The sequence below is a fragment of the Mesocricetus auratus genome, unplaced genomic scaffold (genome assembly GCF_017639785.1).
Source record: "Mesocricetus auratus isolate SY011 unplaced genomic scaffold, BCM_Maur_2.0 Super-Scaffold_100015, whole genome shotgun sequence".
In the NCBI taxonomy this organism is placed as follows: Eukaryota; Metazoa; Chordata; class Mammalia; order Rodentia; family Cricetidae; genus Mesocricetus; species Mesocricetus auratus.
In genome coordinates this window covers 64,496,077-64,518,015 of record NW_024429198.1, presented here as the reverse complement: position 1 = coordinate 64,518,015, position 21,939 = coordinate 64,496,077, and the positions used below count along the sequence as shown (strand labels likewise).

At 43.4% G+C, this 21,939-nt stretch overlaps 1 protein-coding gene and 1 non-coding gene across 5 annotated transcripts in view; one reads left to right on the top strand and one right to left on the bottom strand.

The window, feature by feature from the left end:
• Sil1 (SIL1 nucleotide exchange factor) overlaps positions 1 to 21,939 on the top strand; it is a 224,476-nt gene that overhangs the window by 172,157 nt on the left and 30,380 nt on the right. For all 4 annotated transcript variants that reach the window (XM_040758095.1, XM_040758093.1, XM_040758094.1 and 1 more), the window contains one exon: positions 864 to 985. In XM_040758095.1, the coding sequence (XP_040614029.1) occupies positions 864 to 985 (122 nt within the window). The remainder of the gene's footprint in view (positions 1 to 863; positions 986 to 21,939) is intronic.
• On the bottom strand, positions 9,826 to 9,927 carry LOC121144400. The gene has a single exon (XR_005881763.1). It is a non-coding gene; the product is annotated as a small nucleolar RNA U13 (small nucleolar RNA).

The following is a 21,939-nucleotide window of genomic DNA, read 5'->3' as shown; positions in this document are numbered from 1 at the left end:
ACAAAATCATCATCATTTCTCTTACATTTCAAACTAGGATGTATGATAAGACATCTATGTAATTATTTAGTATTGATTTCATTATAATGAGACCTTTTTACAATCACTTGGGCTCATTGCTTGAAGTCACTCAGCTTATCAGTTATGTGATGATTGAAATATGCTGCACTACTGGCATATAGCCCCTAGTTAGTAAATCAGACCTAGGTTAAAGCCTTTGGGAAACTGACTTTTGTGTAGATTTTATAATAAATGTCCTCCATTTAAGTCAACATTACCAAAAAAAAGGATAATGTTACTTCTCTCCCAGCAAACCCCCACCACACACACACACACACACACACACACACACACACACACACACACACACACACACACACCCCACCTTACCCCATCAACAAGGGCTCCTTTTATGGTCCCTGGTTTCTAATTAAAAGTCAATTCTCTTTCCTCCACTGCTCCCATTGTATTTGAGCATCCCTGGGAAGTATGGCACTGTTTAGTGGTGCCGTGATGCCAGATTCTTTGTGTTAACAGCTTGCATGTTTGGAGTAAGCTTTGTGACTCACTGCAGCATTAGAATTTCCTGAGGAACGTTTGGCATTAGCAAGAGCTAGGTGCCATTTCCGCTGATTCCCACGCAGGTGCTCACAAATGGTGTTACATGAATGAGAAGTTCTCAAATACAAGATTACTTTAAAACCGAGGTTGTTTACACATCCTTCCTCGTCACTCAGAAATGCCACTGCTGCCCGTGACTTGTCGTTCACGTTTGTTTTTGGCTAGTCCCCAAAAGAAAAGCTGTCAGAGCTGGACTTCCTTCCCTGATGGCTGTCCTGTACTAAGCAATGCCTTTGTTGCAGATGGATAATGCTCAGGACCTGCTGTCCTTTGGTGGCCTTCAAGTGGTGATCAACGGGCTCAACAGCACAGAGCCCCTGGTGAAGGAGTATGCTGCTTTTGTGCTGGGGGCTGCCTTCTCCAGGTGAGCAGCATGGATGTGGCCGTCGGCCGGGATCATTCATTGGCCCTAACTGGCTTGAGGATCGGTTACTGCTGCACCTCTACTTGCTGGTCAGTGTGGTGCTGATGAAGTTGGGGCTTGAGTCAGTCTTCATTCCAAATAGACATTTTCACCCATGCTATCCCATTCTGTGGTGTTTTTTTTCCCTCCCATATATATATATATAAAACACTAACCCTAACTCTAACCCTCGTGCCCATACGTATGGACGCTTAGTAGAAGATCTTGGGTTACATTTTCTATTCTATTAAAAATGAATGAAGGGGCCAGCCACATGTAGTAAGTAGTGAGAAAAGAGGTGAGCTACAAGGGTTGATCCTCTGCACAATAAAAGCTACATCTGGTGAATACGTAGTGAGTCTGACCAAAAAAGACCTTTGGAGGGGGGTATGGCTTCCCCAGGGTGCTAGTGTTAATCCCACCAGCTGAGAATAAGACCATGACCACAATTTAAAGCCTAATTTGAAGCAAACTTTTAATTAAATACTGGCTAAGTGGATGGGCTCTGGCCAGGTTCATCTCTGGTTCCCCAGAAAAATGCCCTCGAATCAAGTTTTACAAGGGGTTAAGAAGGAAAATCCATGATTGGCTGTGTTTCCCATCAAGTCCAGTCAGGGGCAAGCGTGTGTCCTGACATACCTCCAGCCTGTGAACCTCCTGTCCACACGTGATCAATCTCATATGGTGCCATTGAGTCAAACAAACTTGTTTAGGGAAGTGAAAATACATGACTTGTTATCTCCCACAAACAACAGCCTCCAGCATTTCAGGAACCATCTGTCCTTGAGCAAGGGGCTTGCAGATCAGAGGCGTTTTTGTTTCATGGGTCTCTAAGACATAGTAATTAAGACATAAAATGTAACTTTGGCCTTCACACTAGAACCAGTCAATGGCAGTCAGGTTGTTGCCTTCTCTGGATGGAGTCTTCAACATTTCAGTTAGTCTGTCTTGTGCAGGCAAGACAAGCAATAGACATCTTTCTGGAAGAATGGATATGGAGAAGTATATAGGTATCAAGTCATTCTACTCATTTAAAAAGACAGTATATCTTTATACTGTTGTTACAGTATAAAAAGTAGATATTAAAGATATCTACTCATAAGACTATCTATATCCCTAAAGTAGGAGCAGATACTCTGATTCTTGCTTCAAGGTGGTGACCAGTAGTGTTGCCTTGCTTAGTTTGTGGTGAGGTAGGAGAAAGGGTAGTCTGAACCATTGTAGAGTTTATTTGGCAAGTCTTTGGTTTTTTTTTTCCCCAGAGTCTCAAGCTGATTCTTTCTTTCATAGCACAATGAAGGACAGTCGTCTCTAAGGGAGAGGCTAACAGCAAGCAAGCCTTTGTCCCCTTGTCCAACGCTGGCCTTTGACCTTCAGACCTCAGCTGTGCTGTAGACAGTTAGGCTCTGACCTCCAGGACAGCTCTGTCTGTTTCCCTTGGTCTCACTTTCCAAAGCCAAAGTTTTCGAGAGAGCCCCGAGGAATGTCCTGTCCAGCCACTGGACCCTCATAAGGCTGTAGAGACTTGCAAACTTACTCAGGTTCACTGTTTACTGCTCAAGCCAGAAGTGAACTAACTCAAAATTCTAACCTCTTCATCTAGACTCATTTTTGAAATCTGTCTTATTCTAAAATACTTCCAGTAAGAATGTGATATCCTACATATCCCTGCCATTGCTCCTGGAAATAGATTCTGGAGAAACAGTAGCATCTTCACACCACTTCCTTGTTAAAGGGGACTTAAGTGGCTGGAGAAGCAAGCGTTTAGACATTCTTAGCAAACGATGCCTCACCCACATGCTGTGCCAATCTATGGCATTATGATGGCTTCTCCATGACTGGACCACGTTAGTGTAAGACCATGTTAAGTGTTCCTACAGCCTTACGAATATTAATAGAGATAAATATAAAATGTTGCTATTTAGTGTTTTGATGGCACACACACTGCTGTAGTCAAAATGTTCTATCTGGGTTTTTGATAGCTCACTGGAGGGCTGTTACAGTGACAGCATGGTATGGCGCCAGAGCTTTTGGAAGCCAGCAGCAGGCTTCCAAACACCAGGAAAATGTCAGGGTTTATGCAAAGAGAAGCTTGACACAAGTAAGACTATTTCTGTGCAGAGAGGCTGGCTTCAGTGCTATTGTCTGATACGCATTACTTACTTACGATGTCCTAAGGAAGAGGACTCTTCACCTCCCTAACTGTCTCAGACAACATCAGATGTGTGGTCACGCTGATTAGATAAGCTCGCTCTTTGCCAAAAGGGAATTCTAGAAATAGCATCTTGGAATCATGCATTTGTAGGCAACCTTTTGAACTGGGAATAATAATTGGTGTCCAGTGCCTTTCATAAAGGTGAATATAAAATAAAAATATATAATGAGCACTTGCTCATAATAATGTGGCATCCACATCATAATTACCTCATCATGATGGGTCCTTTCTTCCTATCAATTTTCCCTGCAGGGAAATTCTTTCATCCTTTATTTCTACAGCACAAGCCCTGTTGTCCCCTGTTTGTCTTTGTTACAGTGTTTATGTTCCATCATGTCTCTTGCTGCTAATGTTGCCGCTTCATGAAGAGTGTTTGTGTGCCTACCTGGGTTAATTGCCTAATAAGTTCTTACATGCACATTTCTGTGGATGAAGAGATCTCTTCCCTGATGTTAAACACCAATTATCCCAAGATGAAGAAAAAGGGTGACAGGAACATAATTGACATGGCTACTGAAATGAAATGTGTTCCTTTATTTAAACATGATTAACACCCAATTGAGGGTCACACATACTCATTTTCTGCTGCTTATTGCCTGTGTATAATAAGGTAGGTGAAGTTCTGTGTAAGCCATGTAGAAATCTGTGTGCTGACTGTTAGCAGATTCATAGTTTCATAGGTACTTTCTTTTAAAAGCCCCTTTCTTCTTGAAGTAAGCTATTTCCATTGGCCTTTCTGTGACCCGATTTCATCCCGCAGTAGCACCTGGCAATGCCTGTCTGCAATCCGACCTGCCGGGAGTCTCAGACAAGTCCTTTTTGCTTCTGTAGAAAGGACGTCTTAAAAGGCCCTGTGAATTTCAGAAGCCATACAGCTCTCTCAAATCTGGGTTTGCTTCTTCTCAGCAAACTGGCCGGCTGCTTTTCTTGCCCTTTTTCTCTTTGTAAGCCTTTACATGGAACTGGCAAGAGCTAAACGATGAAGAAACTGGTATGTTTGCTCCAGTGAGCACTGGCTTTGCTGTCTGAATATCCCTTTCTTGTGCATTTTTTGTTTTGGGTCTGTCTTTAATGACCCATATTCATATTTACACATGTATGAATTTTTATACATTTACACAAATGTGTGTGAAATGCTTTTATTTGAACTGTCCACAGTATGATGCAATGAAACTTAAACTAATACATAAAGGGATATACGTCTTATCAGCCATGGAGAGGGGATGTTCTATAGCCGCTCTCCTTGGCATCTTCGATGGAACCTCCCAGGCAGATCTGGGGTCATATACATTCCTTTAGAGAATGAATGTATCCCTAGCATTGCACACACCCACCCTATGCTCCGTTGGCTTTGGTTTCCTCACTTGTGCTCTTCCCAACATTTTACCAATTAATTTTAAAATATTTTTGGATTATTTTATGTAGATGTGTATTTTGTCCATGTATATGTATGTGTGCCACGTGCATGCCTGGGACCCAAGAAGGTCAGAAGAGGGCATCAGATTCCCCAGAACTAGAGTTATGAGCGGTTGTGAGCTGTCGTGTGGGTACTGGGAACCGAACCCGGATCCTCTGGAAGACGACAAGTACTCTTAACCATTGAACCAGTTCCCTAGACCTGTTAACCAATTACATTTTAACTGTTTGGCCATTATCTTATTACCATGACCCATTTCTGTCTTTAGCCTTTAATTCCCAGATTTCTTTCCTTGAATCCCTCAGTGAGTTTCCGTGCTAGGCTGTGTCTTCTCCTTTCTCTTCCTGATGGCTCTGCGGGCCCACTTAGGACCAACATTGTCAGTTTCATTGACCATTTGTTTTACTGTCACCAATCAGATAACTTTGAAGTTTACTTCCCATTTTCTCTTGGTATCCTTTAGTGTTCAGGCACCAGTGTGTCTCTTACCTTACGTCTTCATCTCATGCCTTCATGACTCCTGTTGAACATAACATACTTGTTGGCCCTATTGTGGAGTGCACCCTCTGTGTTTTCCCCATTGCAATCGGTGTTCCTCACTCTTGGCCCTTCTAAGGCATGTCCTCCTTGTCCACCAAGGTATTTGGTATACTTCTGCCTCCAGCACAACCTAACATTTATTTTTCTTCCCTTTGTTTCCAAACTTCTTTTTTTTTTTTTTTTTTTTTTTTTTTTTGGTTTTTCGAGACAGGGTTTCTCTGTGGCTTTGAAGGCTGTCCTGGAACTCACTCTGTAGACCAGGCTGGCCTCGAACTCACAGAGATCCGCCTGCCTCTGCCTCCCGAGTGCTGGGATTAAAGGCATGTGCTACCACCGCCCGGCTGTTTCCAAACTTCTTAAAGGAATAAGTAAAACAGGATACCAGCGAGTTGCGTTATGTTAATATACTCAAGCCCACTGTTTTTATAATCTGGTTTCTGTCCCTCTACGCATGGAAATTAGCAAGAGTACTTTGCCATCACTGACACCTCTATAGCAGTCAACATGTTAGCCATGGCATTCCTTGGAGCTGTCCGTCACTATGGTCTCTTGTCCATAACTGGTTGTTTTGCCTCCTGTTTTTCTGTGCTGGCAATCCAACCCAGGGCATCACACGTGCCAAGCATGTGCTCCGCTACTGAGCTATGTTCTCCTTTTCTTTTATGGAAACACCATCCTTAGGCTGTCTTCCAATGATGGCTACTCACCAAGAGTCTTCCAGCCTTGTCTTCCCTGCTTATCTGCTAATGACTTCACTTCCTGTGGTTTCAAACACCCTCTCATTATGAGTCATGACAAAGTCTGCATTCAAGGCCAGTCCTTTTCCTGAGATTTCCTCATGCTGGATTCTACCATACTGATTGCACTGCACACTCTAACAGGAGAAAGTTGAATACATTATTGTTTTTGTGACAAACTAGATTTTTCTCCCCACATTCTCTTTTCATCTATTCTTGTCACAATTATTGCAGTTACTCCAACCTGAAACTTGTGAATGATATTTGAGTGTATGCTCTCCCTTCACTGTCCTGTTGGTGAATGGGGCTTGTGGGTTTTCATTTCAACTGCTGTCATCTCCTAAACCATTTGTCTTCTTCATTGACTTTAGAGAATCTAAATGTTGTAAGTTCAGTGTCTTGTCCAGAGTGAGAGTTCCTAACCCCTGTGCTAGGAAGTAAGCCATGAATAATCTAAACCAAGCACAGTAATCCCATTCGGTTCTGAGTGATGCAGCTTAAAGAGATATTAGTTAGAAGGCCTGTAGAAGGGTTTGGCTCCTGTGGGTAGTAAGCTCAGAGGGAGGCCTCGGCCACTGCTTCTTGCCTTGACTGCCTCTGTCTTAGAGCCACAGCAGCTGCCTTGGACAGTGAGGTGAGGGGCAGGACAAAGAGCCAGTTAGCTGAGGACCACGATAGAGAGGGAAGACAGAGGAGCCTGTGTCCTTCCTGATGTTGTGTAGACACTATCGTAGTATTCGGAGATACTCATTTTAGCCTTTCTTGTGAAGAGTTAATTAAATGTCTTCATTTTTTTTGAGTCACAGTTAATTACTGAACTGATCCTTGTGACTGAACTTGCATTCATGTTGATAAATTTCCAAAATCCCTCTCCAGTTTTTAAAAGTCTGCTATGTTCCTCTTGCTTCTTGTCTCGGTTTGCAGCTATGTAGTTATTTGATTCCCTTTGTGTATCCTGTACTGGATAATACTGTTGAGGGTAGGATAAGTTTAACTTTGCAAGTTCTTTATTATATAACACAGGGCCTGGCATTAAATGGATGGTCAGGAAATAGTTATTGGAAGATTAAATGAAGAAACAAATGAGTGGAAGTGATACCTAGGAAATGAGTTATTTCTGAGATAATAAATGAGACAGAGTGGAGAGTGCTGGTTTTATTATTAATGATGTAATAGTGGATGATTCAGATACCACACCTTGACCCTTTAAAGCCTAAGGCCTTGGAAATGAGTCTGTTACCCCATTGGCTGAAGGCCCAGGAAATAGAAGACTAGAGATTGGAATGAGGTCAGACTTTGGAGTTGCCAGCCTTTAAATGTGACCCATAGGACTGATCCCACATTCTGCTTCAAGTTCTTACTTTTCTGCCCTCCTCCAGAACTCCAGGGAGGAGTTCAAAGCGTGTTTCTAATAAATTGATTAGTGTAATAACCAAGACTGGCCCAGGCAACTGGATGGTCATGGCTCCTAATCTGCATTCAAAATCTAGTTAGTGTGTTTCAGATGGCAGTTAATGACAAATGGAAAAGGAGCTCTAACCCTGCCCAGAGTGCTGAAGAAATCAAGACTTTGTTCCGGGGAAGGAGGCACTGTTTGCGTAATGAACCTGTCCTCTCTCCTTTCTCTTGAGTCCATCTCTGTGATGGACGCCTGCGTCCCCCACATTCTTTTCCCGCTGTCTTCAGACTCTTCTCCGTTGAATACTCCTTTTAATTTCTCCCTTGTCTGCCTCCAGCGCACAAAGGTCTTTTCCCTATCTCCAGTTTTTTTATCTTCTATGTCCAGCATGTGTTGCCTGGACCCCTAAACCAACTCTTCAATACACTGGCTCCTTTGTAGCTCACCACATTTTCATTTATTTCCTCAACAAAAATGAATGCTTTGGAGGAGTAGGAACGGGTGCCCAAGTCCATAGCACTTTACAGAGTGGCTGCTTCAAGCATAAATGGTCTAGCCCCAAAAAAACTAAAATCGCTAAAAATCAGAAGAAAATGAAGTCATCTGGAGCAGAGGACTTGTCATTTCTATACTTCATTTTGTTTCTTTTTTTCTACTAAATATATATAATTTTTACAGTTATAAAACAGTAACACAACAAAGCAGAGTAGTAGACCTGGGGGATTTCTGTGTCTAATACATTTTCCAAGAATACCTGGAAATGCTAGATTAAATACTTAAATGTTCTTCACATGCTCATCAGCAGTCAGGAACTAGTAGGACAGTTTCTTTGCATAACTTCAGGGAAAATTAGTTAACTTCAAACCTTTATGTGGTAGCTCTGAAGGAAAGTACAGAAATCCTAAGTCTAAAATTGAAATCCTAAGAGGCACAGAGCAGTGGGACAAACAGATGCCTTGGGGACATTACCATCCTCCAGGTGACGGAGAGCTTTCTGTTTCAGTTCAAAAGGTACAGGAGACAAAATTTTGGAGGAGGCTGGAAAAATGAAATCTTCTAGTCAAAAGGACTTGCTCATACGGTCTGAGTACAAAGAGAGATGTTCCCAGGACAGCTCTGGAATTCACTTATAGTCTGGAAACCATTATACTGTCATTATTTCTATTTCTTCCTGTAATAATCCAGTTTTTCTAGTATTTTGAGTTATGATTGTTAAATGTATACACATAGGGTTCCAGTAACTTCATGCCTGTACCTTGTATCATTAGTTATAAGTATCTTTGCTCCTATGAAGTTTTTTTTTTTTTGTCTTACAGTTTGTTTGATGTGTGATATATCCACTAACCTTGTATTTTCTTGGGAGTTATCTTTCTCATCTCTTCTCTTTACTCTTTATTAACATTATATTTTAGATATGTCTTTTATTATATAGCATATAGTTAGACTTTGTGTCTGTGGTATATTTTAGTTACCTTTCTGTTGCTGTGAAGAGACACCATTACTTATAAGAAAAGGCATTTAGTTGGGGGCTTGCTTACAGTTTCAGAGGGTGGGTGAGTCCATGGCCATCATGGCAGAGAACATGGCAGCAGGCAGTCACGGTGCTGGAGCAGCAGCTGAAAGCTTTCATCCTGATTTGCGAGTTGGAAGCAGAGAGATGGAGTGGCTGGGCCTGGCATGGGCTTTTGAAATTTCCAGGTCCACCCCAGTGACACACCTTCTCCAACAAGGCCACACCTCGTAGTCTTTCTGAAAACAATTACACCAAGTGCGTGGGGGTGGGGCGGGGCGGGGATTATCACCAAGGATTCAAATGTGTGAGCCTAAGGGCCATTCTTACTCAAAAAAACCACGTATTTGTGCGTGTTTTCACTCTTATACCTGTGGGGGCTGGAGTTTGATCCTGGGTCTCTTCCTAGTGGTTCTCTATTGTATTTTTATTTTTAAGATCACTTTATTTTATTTGGTGTGTATGAACATTTTGCCTGCATGCACATTTGTGCCCAGTGCCTTGGAAGTCAGGAGAGGGCTTTGGATCCCTTGGAACTGGAGTGACACTGTTCGAGCCGCCTTGCGGGTGCTGGGAATGGAATCCAGTGAGTGCTCTTAATGGCTGAGCCATCTCTCCAGTTCATTTTCTGAGACAGGGTCTCATGTAGGCCAGGCTGTCTTAAATTCCCTCTGTAGCATATTGCCAGTTTTCTGATGTTGCCTTCTAAGAGCAGTTAGTTTTATAATTTTTAAAGTGTTTTTATTCATATCTAATTATCAGCAAATTTCATCATTATATGTCCATTATATGATTTGTTTTAATATGTCCTCTTTGGCTCTCCGTGTGCTATTTTAATCTACAGACTTCAGCTATGGAAATTTTCTGGTTTATCACCAGTACTGTGTGCTTCATTGGCTCTCCCCCATCTTCTCTATTTGCAGGCGATATTAGACCATCTGTTTCTAACATCTCTGAAGTGTTCTTTCTTTCTCTTTTTTCCATGTCAGATGGATAATGTGCTGACATCACAACAAAATTTGAGGAGACATGTCTCACACAGCAGCAAGAAAATCCAATCACCACACTTAAAAACACAAAAGGACCTCTTCCAATGTCGTTGTCTTTATGTCTTTCTGGATGATTTCATTCACTTAACAGATTTTTTTTCTTAAGTGTGTTTTAATGTGCTTATTACATACATGAAATTTTTAGTATTAGATGACTATATCTTTCACTTTCTGGGAGTTTCCTGCTAATTATTGCTTTAATTGAATTGAAATTTTGAATATGTAGCATTTTGGTTATTGTTCAACTGAAATGATTTAAATTTTGATTTCTTTGATTCATATGTAATTATATTTCTCAATTTCCAAATATAGTGGAAAGTTTCTAGTCAGTGTTTTTGTTCTGAACATTGAGGTTGTAGCCCAGTAAGTGCCCCTAATTATTAGTCATTTGAAATAGGTTGCAATTTTCTATATGGTTGGTTTTCTGCTATGGTTTGGATGAATGCCCCCCAAAGGCTTGGGCTGCAGGCTGCCACTCTCTGGGGATGGCGAACCCCCCTTAGAGGGGCGCTGATGGGCGGTGCCATGGAGACATCCCCTGGAGGTGGGTTGTGGGGCCACAGGTAAGAAGCAGTCTCTGCCTACCTCCTGGCTCATGAGTTCAGGGTGTTGCTCTACTCACATGTGCCATGTGCTCATCAGAGACCGAGAGCAATGGAACCACCTGATTGTGGATTGGGACTGCCAGAATTACGAACCAAAACATCTCCTTTCTCCCTATAAATTGACCCCCTCGGATATTCCATTTTAGTAATGTCAAGCTAATAGTGTAAATACTCTTCTTTTGTAAATGTCCTGAACATGCACGCCTAAAAATGTACCTCCAGTTCTCTGAGAACACAGTATCTCGGTTTCCCTGCCACATTTCAGAGTTGGTGATAGTACAGAGACCATATGCATTTGTGCCAACCGTGGTTCAGGTTGTGGTGTCTTACTTTTCTTACCCTGGCTCACTGAGTTGGTACAGCGCTCTTGTTCTGCTGAGCAGCAGCAAGCCCAGCCCCAGTCACAAGGCAGTCACGGGTAATCAGCAGTTTTCACGCTGCGGCTTAACTGCTTGTTCAGTGTAAAAAGGGGATTAAATACATTTTTGTATTTAGAAGGGGTTTGTTGAACTGTAAGCCTGTCATAACCTGTGTGTGTATTGTAGGTATATGTGTCCACGTATGTATATGTTCACATATTTAATGTGTAGAGATGCACACATTATGTAAGGTATCAAACTCCAATTCTATGTGTCTAGAATTGTCATAATTTTGTTATTCAACGGGTATTTTCTCTGGCTCTAGAATTCTAGATAGCACTGACTTTAACAAGTAGTGTGTATTCTGGTGTGCCTTCCTCCCGTTGTCCTGCTGAGCTCTAAGTTTGGAAGGCTCTTCCCCACATCTAAGGTTAAGACTTTCTCCAGAAGTCTCTGTTCTTCTTCAGGGTTATATATGTAGTTGCAACTAATATGTAATATGTATTTACTTCTTGAAATTTATTAAACTTACTCAGTCTGAATTTGTTTCTTTCATCTCCGTAGATTATTCCCAGATGTGTCTCAATACCGCCTCTGCTTCTGTGTTCTTCTTCCGTGGCTCCACTGACTGTGTGTTATCCTGCGGTTTAACATGTTTCCTTAGTTTCTTCCTCTGCCACATCCCTGCTGCAGTCTGGCTAATTTTGTGTGGCTTGTTTTTCTGATTTCTTATATTCCCTCTGCCGTGTAAATCTACTATGGAATCTGCTCAGTTACTTCGCCGTGGGCTTATAATTCTAATTTTAGCATTTTGTTTCTGTTTATTGGGGTCTGATGTGTCTTTTCCATGGCTTCTTGTTCACTGTGCACACTTGCAAGGCTGCCTGCGTGGGGGACGGTTAACACTGGCGCTCCTGTTACAGGCCGTTTGCCCCACGTTCCTTCCCTCTTGTGCCTATTTTTTTTTTTCCTTGTACTCATTGTTTGTTCGCTTGCTTTTGTCCTTCCGGTGCTTTGACACAGTGTGGATCTGTAGCTCAGGCTGTCCTTAACTCACTGCAGAGCCCAAGGTGGCCTCAGCTTAGTGTTGGGGTTATAGGCCTGTGCCCCACACCTGACCTTCTCATTGTTTAAAAAGACAAAACCATTCGAATCCAATCAGGACATTTTCTTCTTTTAGAAAGGATTGACGCTGTCTTATGGCAGGTGCCTGGAGTTAATAACCCAGGACCATTTCACACGTGAAGTGTGCAGCTTGATGCTTCCCAGGGGCTCGGGGATGTCAAGCAACGGGGAGGGGGGCGCTGGGGGGCTGGGGAGCTGGGGAGCTGGGGGTCTGGGCTGCAGCTTGAAGGACTCGCCTGGGTTCTGTGCTTTTCCCCCCATTCTTCCTGTCGTTGTTCAGTTACTGCTCACATGGTTACTCTGAGTCACCTTTAACTAGGAGCCGAGTCATTAAACTCCCAGGGTAAATGTGGAGAGGATTCCCGTGTTGGGGAGGGGCTCTAGTCTTTCCCTTCTTTGCTTTTTTTGTCTCTCTCTCTATGTGGTTGAAGAAACCCAAAGTCAGTGTCACTGACTCTCTGAGTACCCAGGGCCTGAGTGGCTTCAATGCCAATCTCCTTCCTGGGCTCCCTCCCTCTCAGCTTTTGGTCCAGGGGTTCCCATGCCTTGTTGTTTTTCTTTTTTGAAACAGGGTCTTGTGTATGTAGCTCAGGTTAGCCTCAGATGTCCAGTCAGTCCTACATTAGCATCCTGTATGATGGAATTTTGTTGCTTTTTTATACTGTTGAGAAAAAATTTTAAGGGGGCTACATAGCAAGACTTCATTTGGAATGTATCAAAAGCAAAGCCTCTACTTTTTTTTAAAGCTAAAATATAATTATATCATGTGCATCTTTCCTCTCTTCTTTCTGCCTACTCTGACCTTTCCATGCTACCCATTCCCACTGAGAATATTAAAACATATGCACCATGTTTTTTTTCAAAAGATAGATGTGTCTGAATATATTGGAAACGATCATCGCCTATTGATAGAAACACACAATTCAAACCCAATAAACGAACAAAAATCAAACACTACGAGCTACCTTACTGAAGTCTTATTTTTTATAGTATCTTTTCAGTTTTGTTTTGTTTTAACTTACCTGGTCATAATGCCCACAAGCAATATTAAACTTTCATTTTAACTGTAGTGGTCCTAACAGGTACCTTCATTTATAGCTATTCTCGACAAGAATGATTTCATGTATTCATGATGCCGTCATTTGATTGTGTTTGTGTGTGCGCTTTATCTGTTTATGTGTGTGTGTGTTTATATTTGCTTTTGGGCTATATTAGGAATCTATGATGAATTTTATTTCATTTCACATCTATTAAAATGATCATATACTTTTGTGACTTCTTTTTGATGAGCTTAGTTATATATTGTCTAATAGAGAATCATCCCTATATTTTTGTATGAATGTTCTTGGTCATTGTATAAGTTATTTATTGCCGCTTAACAAATTACTACAAACTTGGTGATTGTAAACACTACACAATCTATCACAGTCTCTATGAGTCCCGAGTCTGCAGATAATTTAACTATGTCCCCTGAGTTTTGTGTCCTGGTGTTTGCTAGAAGTTTCTTCAGCTCCTTGTCACATGGCCATCTCGATAAACTGCTCACAGCTTGCCAGTTAGTTTCTTTGATAGTAAGTGGGCTGGTGGGAAGGTGTAGTGAGTGAAAGTGTTTGCTGTGGAAGCCTAATGGCCTAAGTTTGATACCCAGGACCCACGATGGAAGGAGAGAACCAACTCCTAAAACTTGTCCTTTGCTCATTACATGCAAATGCTTACACACACTAAAATTTTTTAATTAAAGGAAGAACATTTCTCAACAAAACAGACATTAATCTTGTGTGTATGAGTGTTCATGTGTGATGGTGCATGTATATGTGCTGTGTACATGTATGTGTGTGGAGGCCAGTGGTCACCCTTGAGAGTTACTGATTAGGAGCTATCCACCTTGTTTCTGAGATCATCTCTCACTAGGATCCCTGGGACTCACTGACTGGACTAGCAAGCCCCAAGGAGCCTCCTGACTCCACCTCCCAGCACTAGGATTCCAAGTGTGTGCCACCAAGAGCAGTCATGTGGTTGCTAGGTACCAAATTCAGGTCCTCCTGCTTGTGTGACAGTAACTAGACTATCAGTCTTTGTAGTGTAATCACAAATGTCGTCACATACATCTTGTCACCTTTACTATGTTCTGTTGGTCAGACACAAGTCACAAATTCATACTCTAGATAGGGGATTTATGGTTTCAACCTATACGTTATGAATTCAGATGCAAGTGATAGAAAATGGCATAAATATAATGTTTATTTAACAACTTCAAGTCAGGGCTAGGTGGCAGCTTTGCTTCAGGTAGACCCTGGGGTCTTCAGTTCCTCTCAATTTCACTGTGATGCCATGTCTAAGAAATTACCTTTTCCTTCAGAGATCAGGGAAACAGAGAGCTGTAGATAAGATGCCCTTGTGAGTCTTAGGGGAGGGTACCAGAGGCCATCAACACTTTCACTTGTGTCCTAATGGCTCAGACTAAGTCTCATGGCCAGCCCTGACTGCCAAGGAGGTTGAGAAAGAAATGCAGTCTTGTATTTGTTCATCAAAAATTCTGCTCCTGTGGAGAAGTGCAGAAACAGATCATGGGCACCTTTGAGTCTCTACCACATGTAGGGTAAGGGCTATTTGTTCTGTGCTTTGAAAAAAAAAGTCATAAAGGTACCTGGTTTTGAAATTTGAAAAGATAGCTCAAGACGTTGTCAGTGACTCGGCTTCTTTTTTTTTTTTCTACTCAGTGCCAGTATATTTTTATTATTGTATTACTGGAGATTGAACCCAGGGCTTTGTCTATGCCAAGTGCGTGTTCTACCAGTGTGAGGGTTCATCTTCATTGTCAACCCTCACTGGATATGGAATCACCCAAAAAAATAGGTGTCTGTGAGAGTGTTTTCAGAGGGCTTTAACGGAGGGAACCCCACACAGACTTTGGTGGTGGCATCGGTTGGCCGGGGAGAATGTAAGCTAAGCATTGGTATCCACTTCTCTGCCTCCTGACTGCACACTCAGGGCAACCAGCCTCTTCATACAGCCACAGCCTCGCCCTCCTTCCCATAGGCCATTTCTGTTAGGGATTTTGATTGACACCATCATGGAGGCACAGTCCTGGCCTCCTAATTTTTGTGAATTTTTTTTTTTAATTAAGATGGGTGTGGTAGCTGGGCTTTGGTGGTGCATGCCTTTAATCCCAGCACTCGGGAGGCAGAGGCAGGCGGATCTCTGTGAGTTCGAGGCCAGCTTGGTCTACAGATCGAGTTCCAGGACAGCCTCCAAAACAATACAGAGAAACCTTGTCTCGAAAAACCAAAAAAAAAAAATAGATTTGGTAGTATACACATATAAATCCTATTATAAGCCTTATACTTGGGAAGTTGAGGCAGGAGAACTACCAACGGTTTGAGGTCAGCCTGGGCTACATAATGAATTAAGGCCTGTGTGAGCTACATAGCAAGACTCTGTATTAAAATAAAAATCAGCAGGTCATGGTGGTGCACGCCTTTAGTCCCTGCACTCAGGAGGCAGAGGCAATAGAGTTCAAGGCCAGCCTGGTCTACAGAGTGAGTTGTTAGGCAGCCAGAGGAAACCTGGCAGCCAGGGAAACCCTGTCTTAAAAAAAAAAAAAAAAAAAAAAAAAAAAAAGGAAGAAGAAAGTTGTGCAGGTTTGTTACTATGTGATTTTTAATTTTTATTTACTAGTTTATTTATTTTGACTGTTCTTGAAATTAAACCCAGGGCTCTGCATGCTCCAGGCAAACAGTCTGCCATTGAGCTAAATTACCCAGGGGTCCCGTGGCATGCTTTGATGCCAATGGAACGGGCAGGGTTTAAAGAGCACAGGTGTGACAGGGTATGAGGAAAAAGGAGCTTGGGGTGGGGGCAAGGATTTTCCATATAATTAATTGCTATAACAACTTGAGGCAATACTGGCCTGGCCTGGCCTTACAGAGAAGGATATTATCCAATGGCCTATAGATAATTTATGGAAAAGTTAAGTGTAGACTCAGATGACCAAACTCATGTTCTATAGTGTGAAGATCTGACAGAGTCTCACAGAGAGGGACATTGCTCTGAGTGTTTTGAATGAGGTTTCTGTGTCCTTACTGGTTATACAACATTTGGATCTGATGTTGGGGGATTATTCAGAATGATATGAGAAGAGATGGGATTTCTTATGGAATTGAGGACCACCAGCCCAGACATGCCACCACCCTAATGGGCTGGACCCTCCTCCATCCATTACTAATTAAGAAAATGTCCTTTGGAGAGGTTTTTCTCTGATATTTAAGTCACAAGGCCGTTAAAATACATTGCACTTCTAAGCCTCCAGTCAAGCACTTTTTTTTTTATTTAAATTAGAAACAAGGTTACTTCACACATCAATCCCAGCTCCCTCTCCCTCCCCTCCTCCCACACCCCCCCCCTCCCTAGTTCCCACTCCATTCCCCAGGGAGAGTAAGGCCCTCCATGGGGGATATCCAGAGTCTATCATTTGGTTCAGGGCAGGGCCTAGGCCCTCCCCCAAGAGTCCAGGCTGAGAGAGCATTCCTCATTGTGGGATGGACACCCAAAGTCCATTTGTATGCCAGGGATAAATACTGATCTACTACCCAAGGCCCCATAGATTGCTGAGGCCTCCTCACTGACACCCACATTCAAGGGGTCTGGATCAGTCCCATGCTGGATTCCCAGCCATCAGTCTGATGTCCAAGAGCTCCCCCTTGTTGAGGTCAGCTGTTTCTGTGGGTTAAGCCAGCCCAGTCTTGACCCCTTTGCTCATCACTCCTCCCTCTCTGTCACTGGGTTCCAGGAGTTCAGTTCAGTGTTTAGCTGTGGGTGTCTGCCTCTGCTTCCATCAGTCATTGGTTGAAGGTTCTAGGATGGCGTATAAGGAAGTAGTCGAACTCATTATCAGGGAGGGGCATTTAAAGCAGTCTCTCCACTGTTGCTTAGTTTGCCAGTTGGTGTCATCCTTGTAGATCTCTGGAGATCTCACTAGTGCCAGATCACCCCTCAAACCTAGAATGACTCCCTCTGTTATGGTGTCTCTCATCCTGCTCTCCTGTATTCTTCCCCCCACTCAACCTTCCTGCTCCCCCATGTCTTTGTGTGTGGAATTCTGATCAGCTGAAAGTTTCTTTCCCTACTCCACTTCTGCTGGTACCAGTGTCCATTGCTCAGAGAAGAATGGTAAAGACTGGGGGAGAGAGTAATTGAGAGGTGGCAGGACACACTGCCCCTGTGCCCCATTGATCAGCACTGTGCTTGTCAGCCCTGCGCTGGCATTTCAATGGGGGATCCTCAGCTTCAGGAAGTTGGCTGTGTCCCGTTATCTCAGAAGGGCAGCGTGTTTAATGAGCAGCATCGAGTAAAGAGGCTGTCGTGATACTGTAGAAGGGAAGGATCCTTATATTGGACAACCCATAATCCCTTTGTTTCAGGGAACTCTCCAAGAGCGACTCCCCCCACTGCATTTCACTTGCATACCCAACCTTGAGGCTTGAGGCCAATGTATTTCTATCCCGTTTTTCTCTGCACTTTCACTTTTCATTTATTCAGTTGCTGAGGTCCCCCCGCCAGCCACACCGCCAGCTGATCATAGCTAGACCCTAGAGCTCTAGCCTCCATCTAGAGCATCTGTCTGGTCACCATGCCAGAAAGCAGAGACTGCCCTGTGCCTTCCTACTCTGGCTAGGAAGTGCACGATGATTTAGACTCTAGAGAACTCCTGTCCTGGGTCTTCACTGCGCAGCACCCACAGAGGGAGAAGAATACAGAAGACTGTAAGCTTATTTAGAATGAAACAGCAAAATAAAAGGGGGAAACCCAACTGGGAAGCATGTGAAAAATAAGATGAAACCACCTTTCAGTTCCTGGGAGCCCTCCCTAAGCTGTTACCTCTGTAATTAGCTTGTCATTTCCATTTTCACAACAGGGTGTTAAGACCAAAGACTGCTGAAGGGGGACTTTACATCGTAGTGGTTTCTCTGGCACCCATACTGTAGGCCAGGGTCGTTTTACACTCTCCTTATTTTGAGGGGAAACTCTCCTGGGTTAGCATAGACCACGCTTAGATGGTTAGCCACGATTCAAAGAGAAAGCAAAGGCCGAGGAGAAGATGGGCCCAGAAATAAGTTTGTGGGTCATAGCCAGGAAAAAGATAAGAATGGGTTAGCTTTGGAGCTTACATGTGTCACTTAATATGGAATCCTTGTTGCTTAGATGCCTTTGCCAAAGAACTGAGAACAGCCGATCAGTGCTGGATGGAGGGCCTCACTTCCCACTCAGTGCCTGTGTTAAAGAGACTCGTTCAAAACCACCGAGCCAGCTGGCAGCAGGGCGAGGAGATGAGTCAGAAGCTCAGTTTTCAGGCTAGGCTCTGGCTTTCATGTGGCATTGCTTGCCCAGTTAGAGAACCCCTGGGATCTGAAGGGATGTGTCCCTGCAAGGATCACACGAAGCCCCTTCCCCGCCCTGTGACTCACTGGGAGATTTTACTTTTGTGAAGGTGAGAAGCCACCGGAGCCTGATCAAGCAAGACGGTGCTTAGTGGGGCAGCTGGGTGCTGTACAAAGTCCAGGCTCTGCTCCAGCCTTCCCTCTCTCCATCCTCTCTTCCTGCCTCTCTCTTCCCTCTGTTCCTCTTTGCTGCTACAGCCTGTCCACAGGTCGGGCCCCCTACCTGCCTGGGACCACCTTCTCCCGCCGCCGTAGCTGCTCTTGATCCTGTGTTCTTGAAGTCTGCACATGAAGGCTCACTGAAGCCACGCAGCTGAGATGTCAAAGGCCTGTCTTGCCTGTGGACTGTGGTTGATTAGTGCCTGAGTTAATTTACCTAAACGTCGAACCTTCAACTCTGATTGGTAGTGTAGTTCCATAACTCAGAGTGCGGTGGGCACGAAGGGGCACCGCGCTCAGCCCGCCCTGAGCTCCCGGATCCCATGCCTTCAGAGCAGCTACCGTTGCTGTTTCTGCCAGAGCGATTATTCATATCTGAGTCATTTTTACATAAAAGGCAAATACATGATTCGTCTTTGTTACTAAGTTCTTTTTATTTAATTAACTTTTTAGTTGGTGTGCAAAATGATGAGTTTTGTTTTAATATTTTATATGTATAAAATCTTGTAGTTTGCTCATTTTATAGACATGGTTCTATAATGCCTCTTTTCCCATCCAGTAATATATTTTGAACATCATGTTTTATCAATCCATGAAGATGTTCTTAGGAGGTCTTTTTTTTTTTTTTGTAATTGTAAAATGTCTTAGCTGGAAGTTTTTGAGAGAATGCTTACATTGACACATTTTAAAATGACAGTGCTCTAATTAATTAGACTTATTACTAGGCAACATTTATTGTTCAGATGGAGGAGGTCTTTGATTGTTGTGTCTGTGAGATGATTACTGGTGGCTTTTTAAAGCCAGAATGACTCACAAAGCATCTTTGATGGTAAGTTTGGAATGACTGTCATTAGTTCTGATTGGGAGTTTGTGTAATTCAAGATCTTATTCTGAAAGCTGTTAAGGCATTAAAAAAAAAAAGCCACGTGCTGGGCTTCTTTGCCTGCAGTAAACCCTCATGGGACATTCTTTCAGAACAGTGCAGGGCCCATGCTAGGTGGACCCCTCCAACAAGAGCTGTAGACTCTGGACAGGCCACGAGCCATGACTCTGTAGCTGTGCAGAGTAAGAGCAGGAAGCCTTGTGATGTGCATTTCTCCTGTGGAAACCCGCTGGTGAGTTAGGCATGCTTCCCAGACCCAGGAGGTTTATTGACTAGGCCGGGGCTGCTGCTCTGCCTGGTAATGAGACTGTCTTTAGGGTACAGGGCATGAGTTGGGGGAACCCTGAGTATTGCCAGGAGAGCTGACAATTCTTTAGGGAGAGCCAAGCTGCTTATATAAAAGAAAATCCATATTCCTTGTCTTGTAGAGGAATGGGAGGGAGGAGACTCCTTGGGGCCGGCTGGGGACTTCAGAGGTGCTGAGAGCTAGAACAGTATGTCCTCTCCTCCCTTCCTGAATAGGTTATTAAAAATAAAGCTAACTTTAAACATTAAGTAAGTTAAGTCCACTAATCCCAAGATAATGATTAATTAGATTTCTTAAAATAATGTATAAAATATCAAATCAGCTCCATTTTTCCCCCTCATATCTTTTGGGGGTATCTATGCTTTGTCAAAGGATACACTCACTCTGGTTCAGCTCTGGGAGTGCCTGATTCTCCAAGGGTCGGCCCCCTTCTTAGAGTTTGGTTTTTAGTGGGGGCAGAATTATGATGTCAGGAATTCTGGAGTTTCTAAAAAACAAAAAAGTTCTGTTATTTAAAAGTATCTTTACCCAAACAAAAAGTTAAGGTATCTCTGAATTTTTTTTTCAAGAGAAACATTTTGTTTTTTAGTAACCCATGATGAAATCAGTCTTAATTTCAGTTCAGCTAGTGTGTAAAAACACACAGTGAGTGATTATTAGTCCCTGAAGGAGGCAAGACAGATGGAGCCCAGGATGGAATTGGCTTTATGATTAATTGAATCCTTAAAGAGTTGAATAGAGTTAGAGCTGATCCGGCCCAATCAGAGCCTTGAGACGTCTGGTGCTGTCCTGAGCCTAGGAGAGAAAAGGGCACGATGGCCTAGATTTATTCTCTGCTAAAATGGACAGGATATATGCAGCAGACAGTTCCCATTTTTAAACCATTGGTGCAGGATAATTGGAATGGAAACAAACAAGATTAGAACCAGATCCCAGGCATGTGTGCAAGTTGCCTCCTAGATCAATCAGAGCCCATGATTTGTTCTGAGGGCTCTTTATCATTAGAGTGAATCACTGAAAGGCAGACACATCTGGAGCTGTCCAGCTAGGAGCAGGAGAGAGGGGAGAACTAGGAGCTGCTTGGAGTTGGGAACTGGGTTTGATTTCAGATTGCTTTTCTGTCTTTGGGGGCAGAAATCTGCCAGAGAGGATTGTAATATTATTTTGCTCCTCCCCCACCCCCGCCAGCAGGGATGCATAATGTATAGATTCAAATGACTGCCTCTTCTCCATGGTGAATAGATAGTTGTGTTCTTTTTTAATGTTTGGAGCAAACAGTCAGCTAGGATAGCTGCTGCCTATGGGGGCCCTTCAAAGCAGGGAGAGGGAGGGGAGAAGGCCTGATTCTGTAGGGATCATGGAAATGTTAATTACCGGGTCTGTTAGGACCATGGATGCTATGGGGTCTTGCTAGGAGGCCATTGTTTGGTGAGCTAGGTTGCCTGGTATTTGCCTTCCTAGCCTGGCAGAGTTGAGGGAGGAAGCAAGCCACATTCCCTCCCAGGACACCATCGCTGACCAGTCTTCAGCTGTGGTCAGGGCCAGACCCTGAGAGTGTCTCTGATCCGAGTTCAGAAGACTGACATAGGGGATACAGACTCCAGTTCTACAGGAAGCTGTTGATACGTTCTCATTTTATTTCTCTGGGATTTTAATTTCCTTTGTGTAAAAACAAGAGGAGTCGACAGCTAAGGCTCTTGCTGGCCTCAGAAATGTGCCAGCGAGTGTCGTTCAAGTCGTGGTACCCAGGCCAAGGCCCTGGCAGCATGCTACCTGTAAGCCAATAGAGCCTCACTGCATCTGCATGGCTCACTCACCTTTACCTTTGAACTGTGCTGCTTTTCTCTCCGTTTTTTCCATTTTGAGTTCCTGTGAGTCAGGCTGCAGGCAGCTCATTTACATAAGAGTCAGCCAGAGGGAAAGGAGTTGGAGTCTGCTTTCATTTTGTGGTGGGAGGTGTTTTCCTGTTGAATCGCTAACCAGGCAGGTCAGTGAGAATCAAGGGATCTCACTTATACCTAGATGGAAACTGGCACAGCAAAACATGAGGGTAAAACGAAGAAAGGAAGAAAGGGGAAAGCAAGGAGGGGGGAATTTATCCTTACTGATGTTTCTCACACTGAGCACACAAGGAGAGGAGGGTTCTTGCTCTCAAATTAGCAGTGTTAAAACC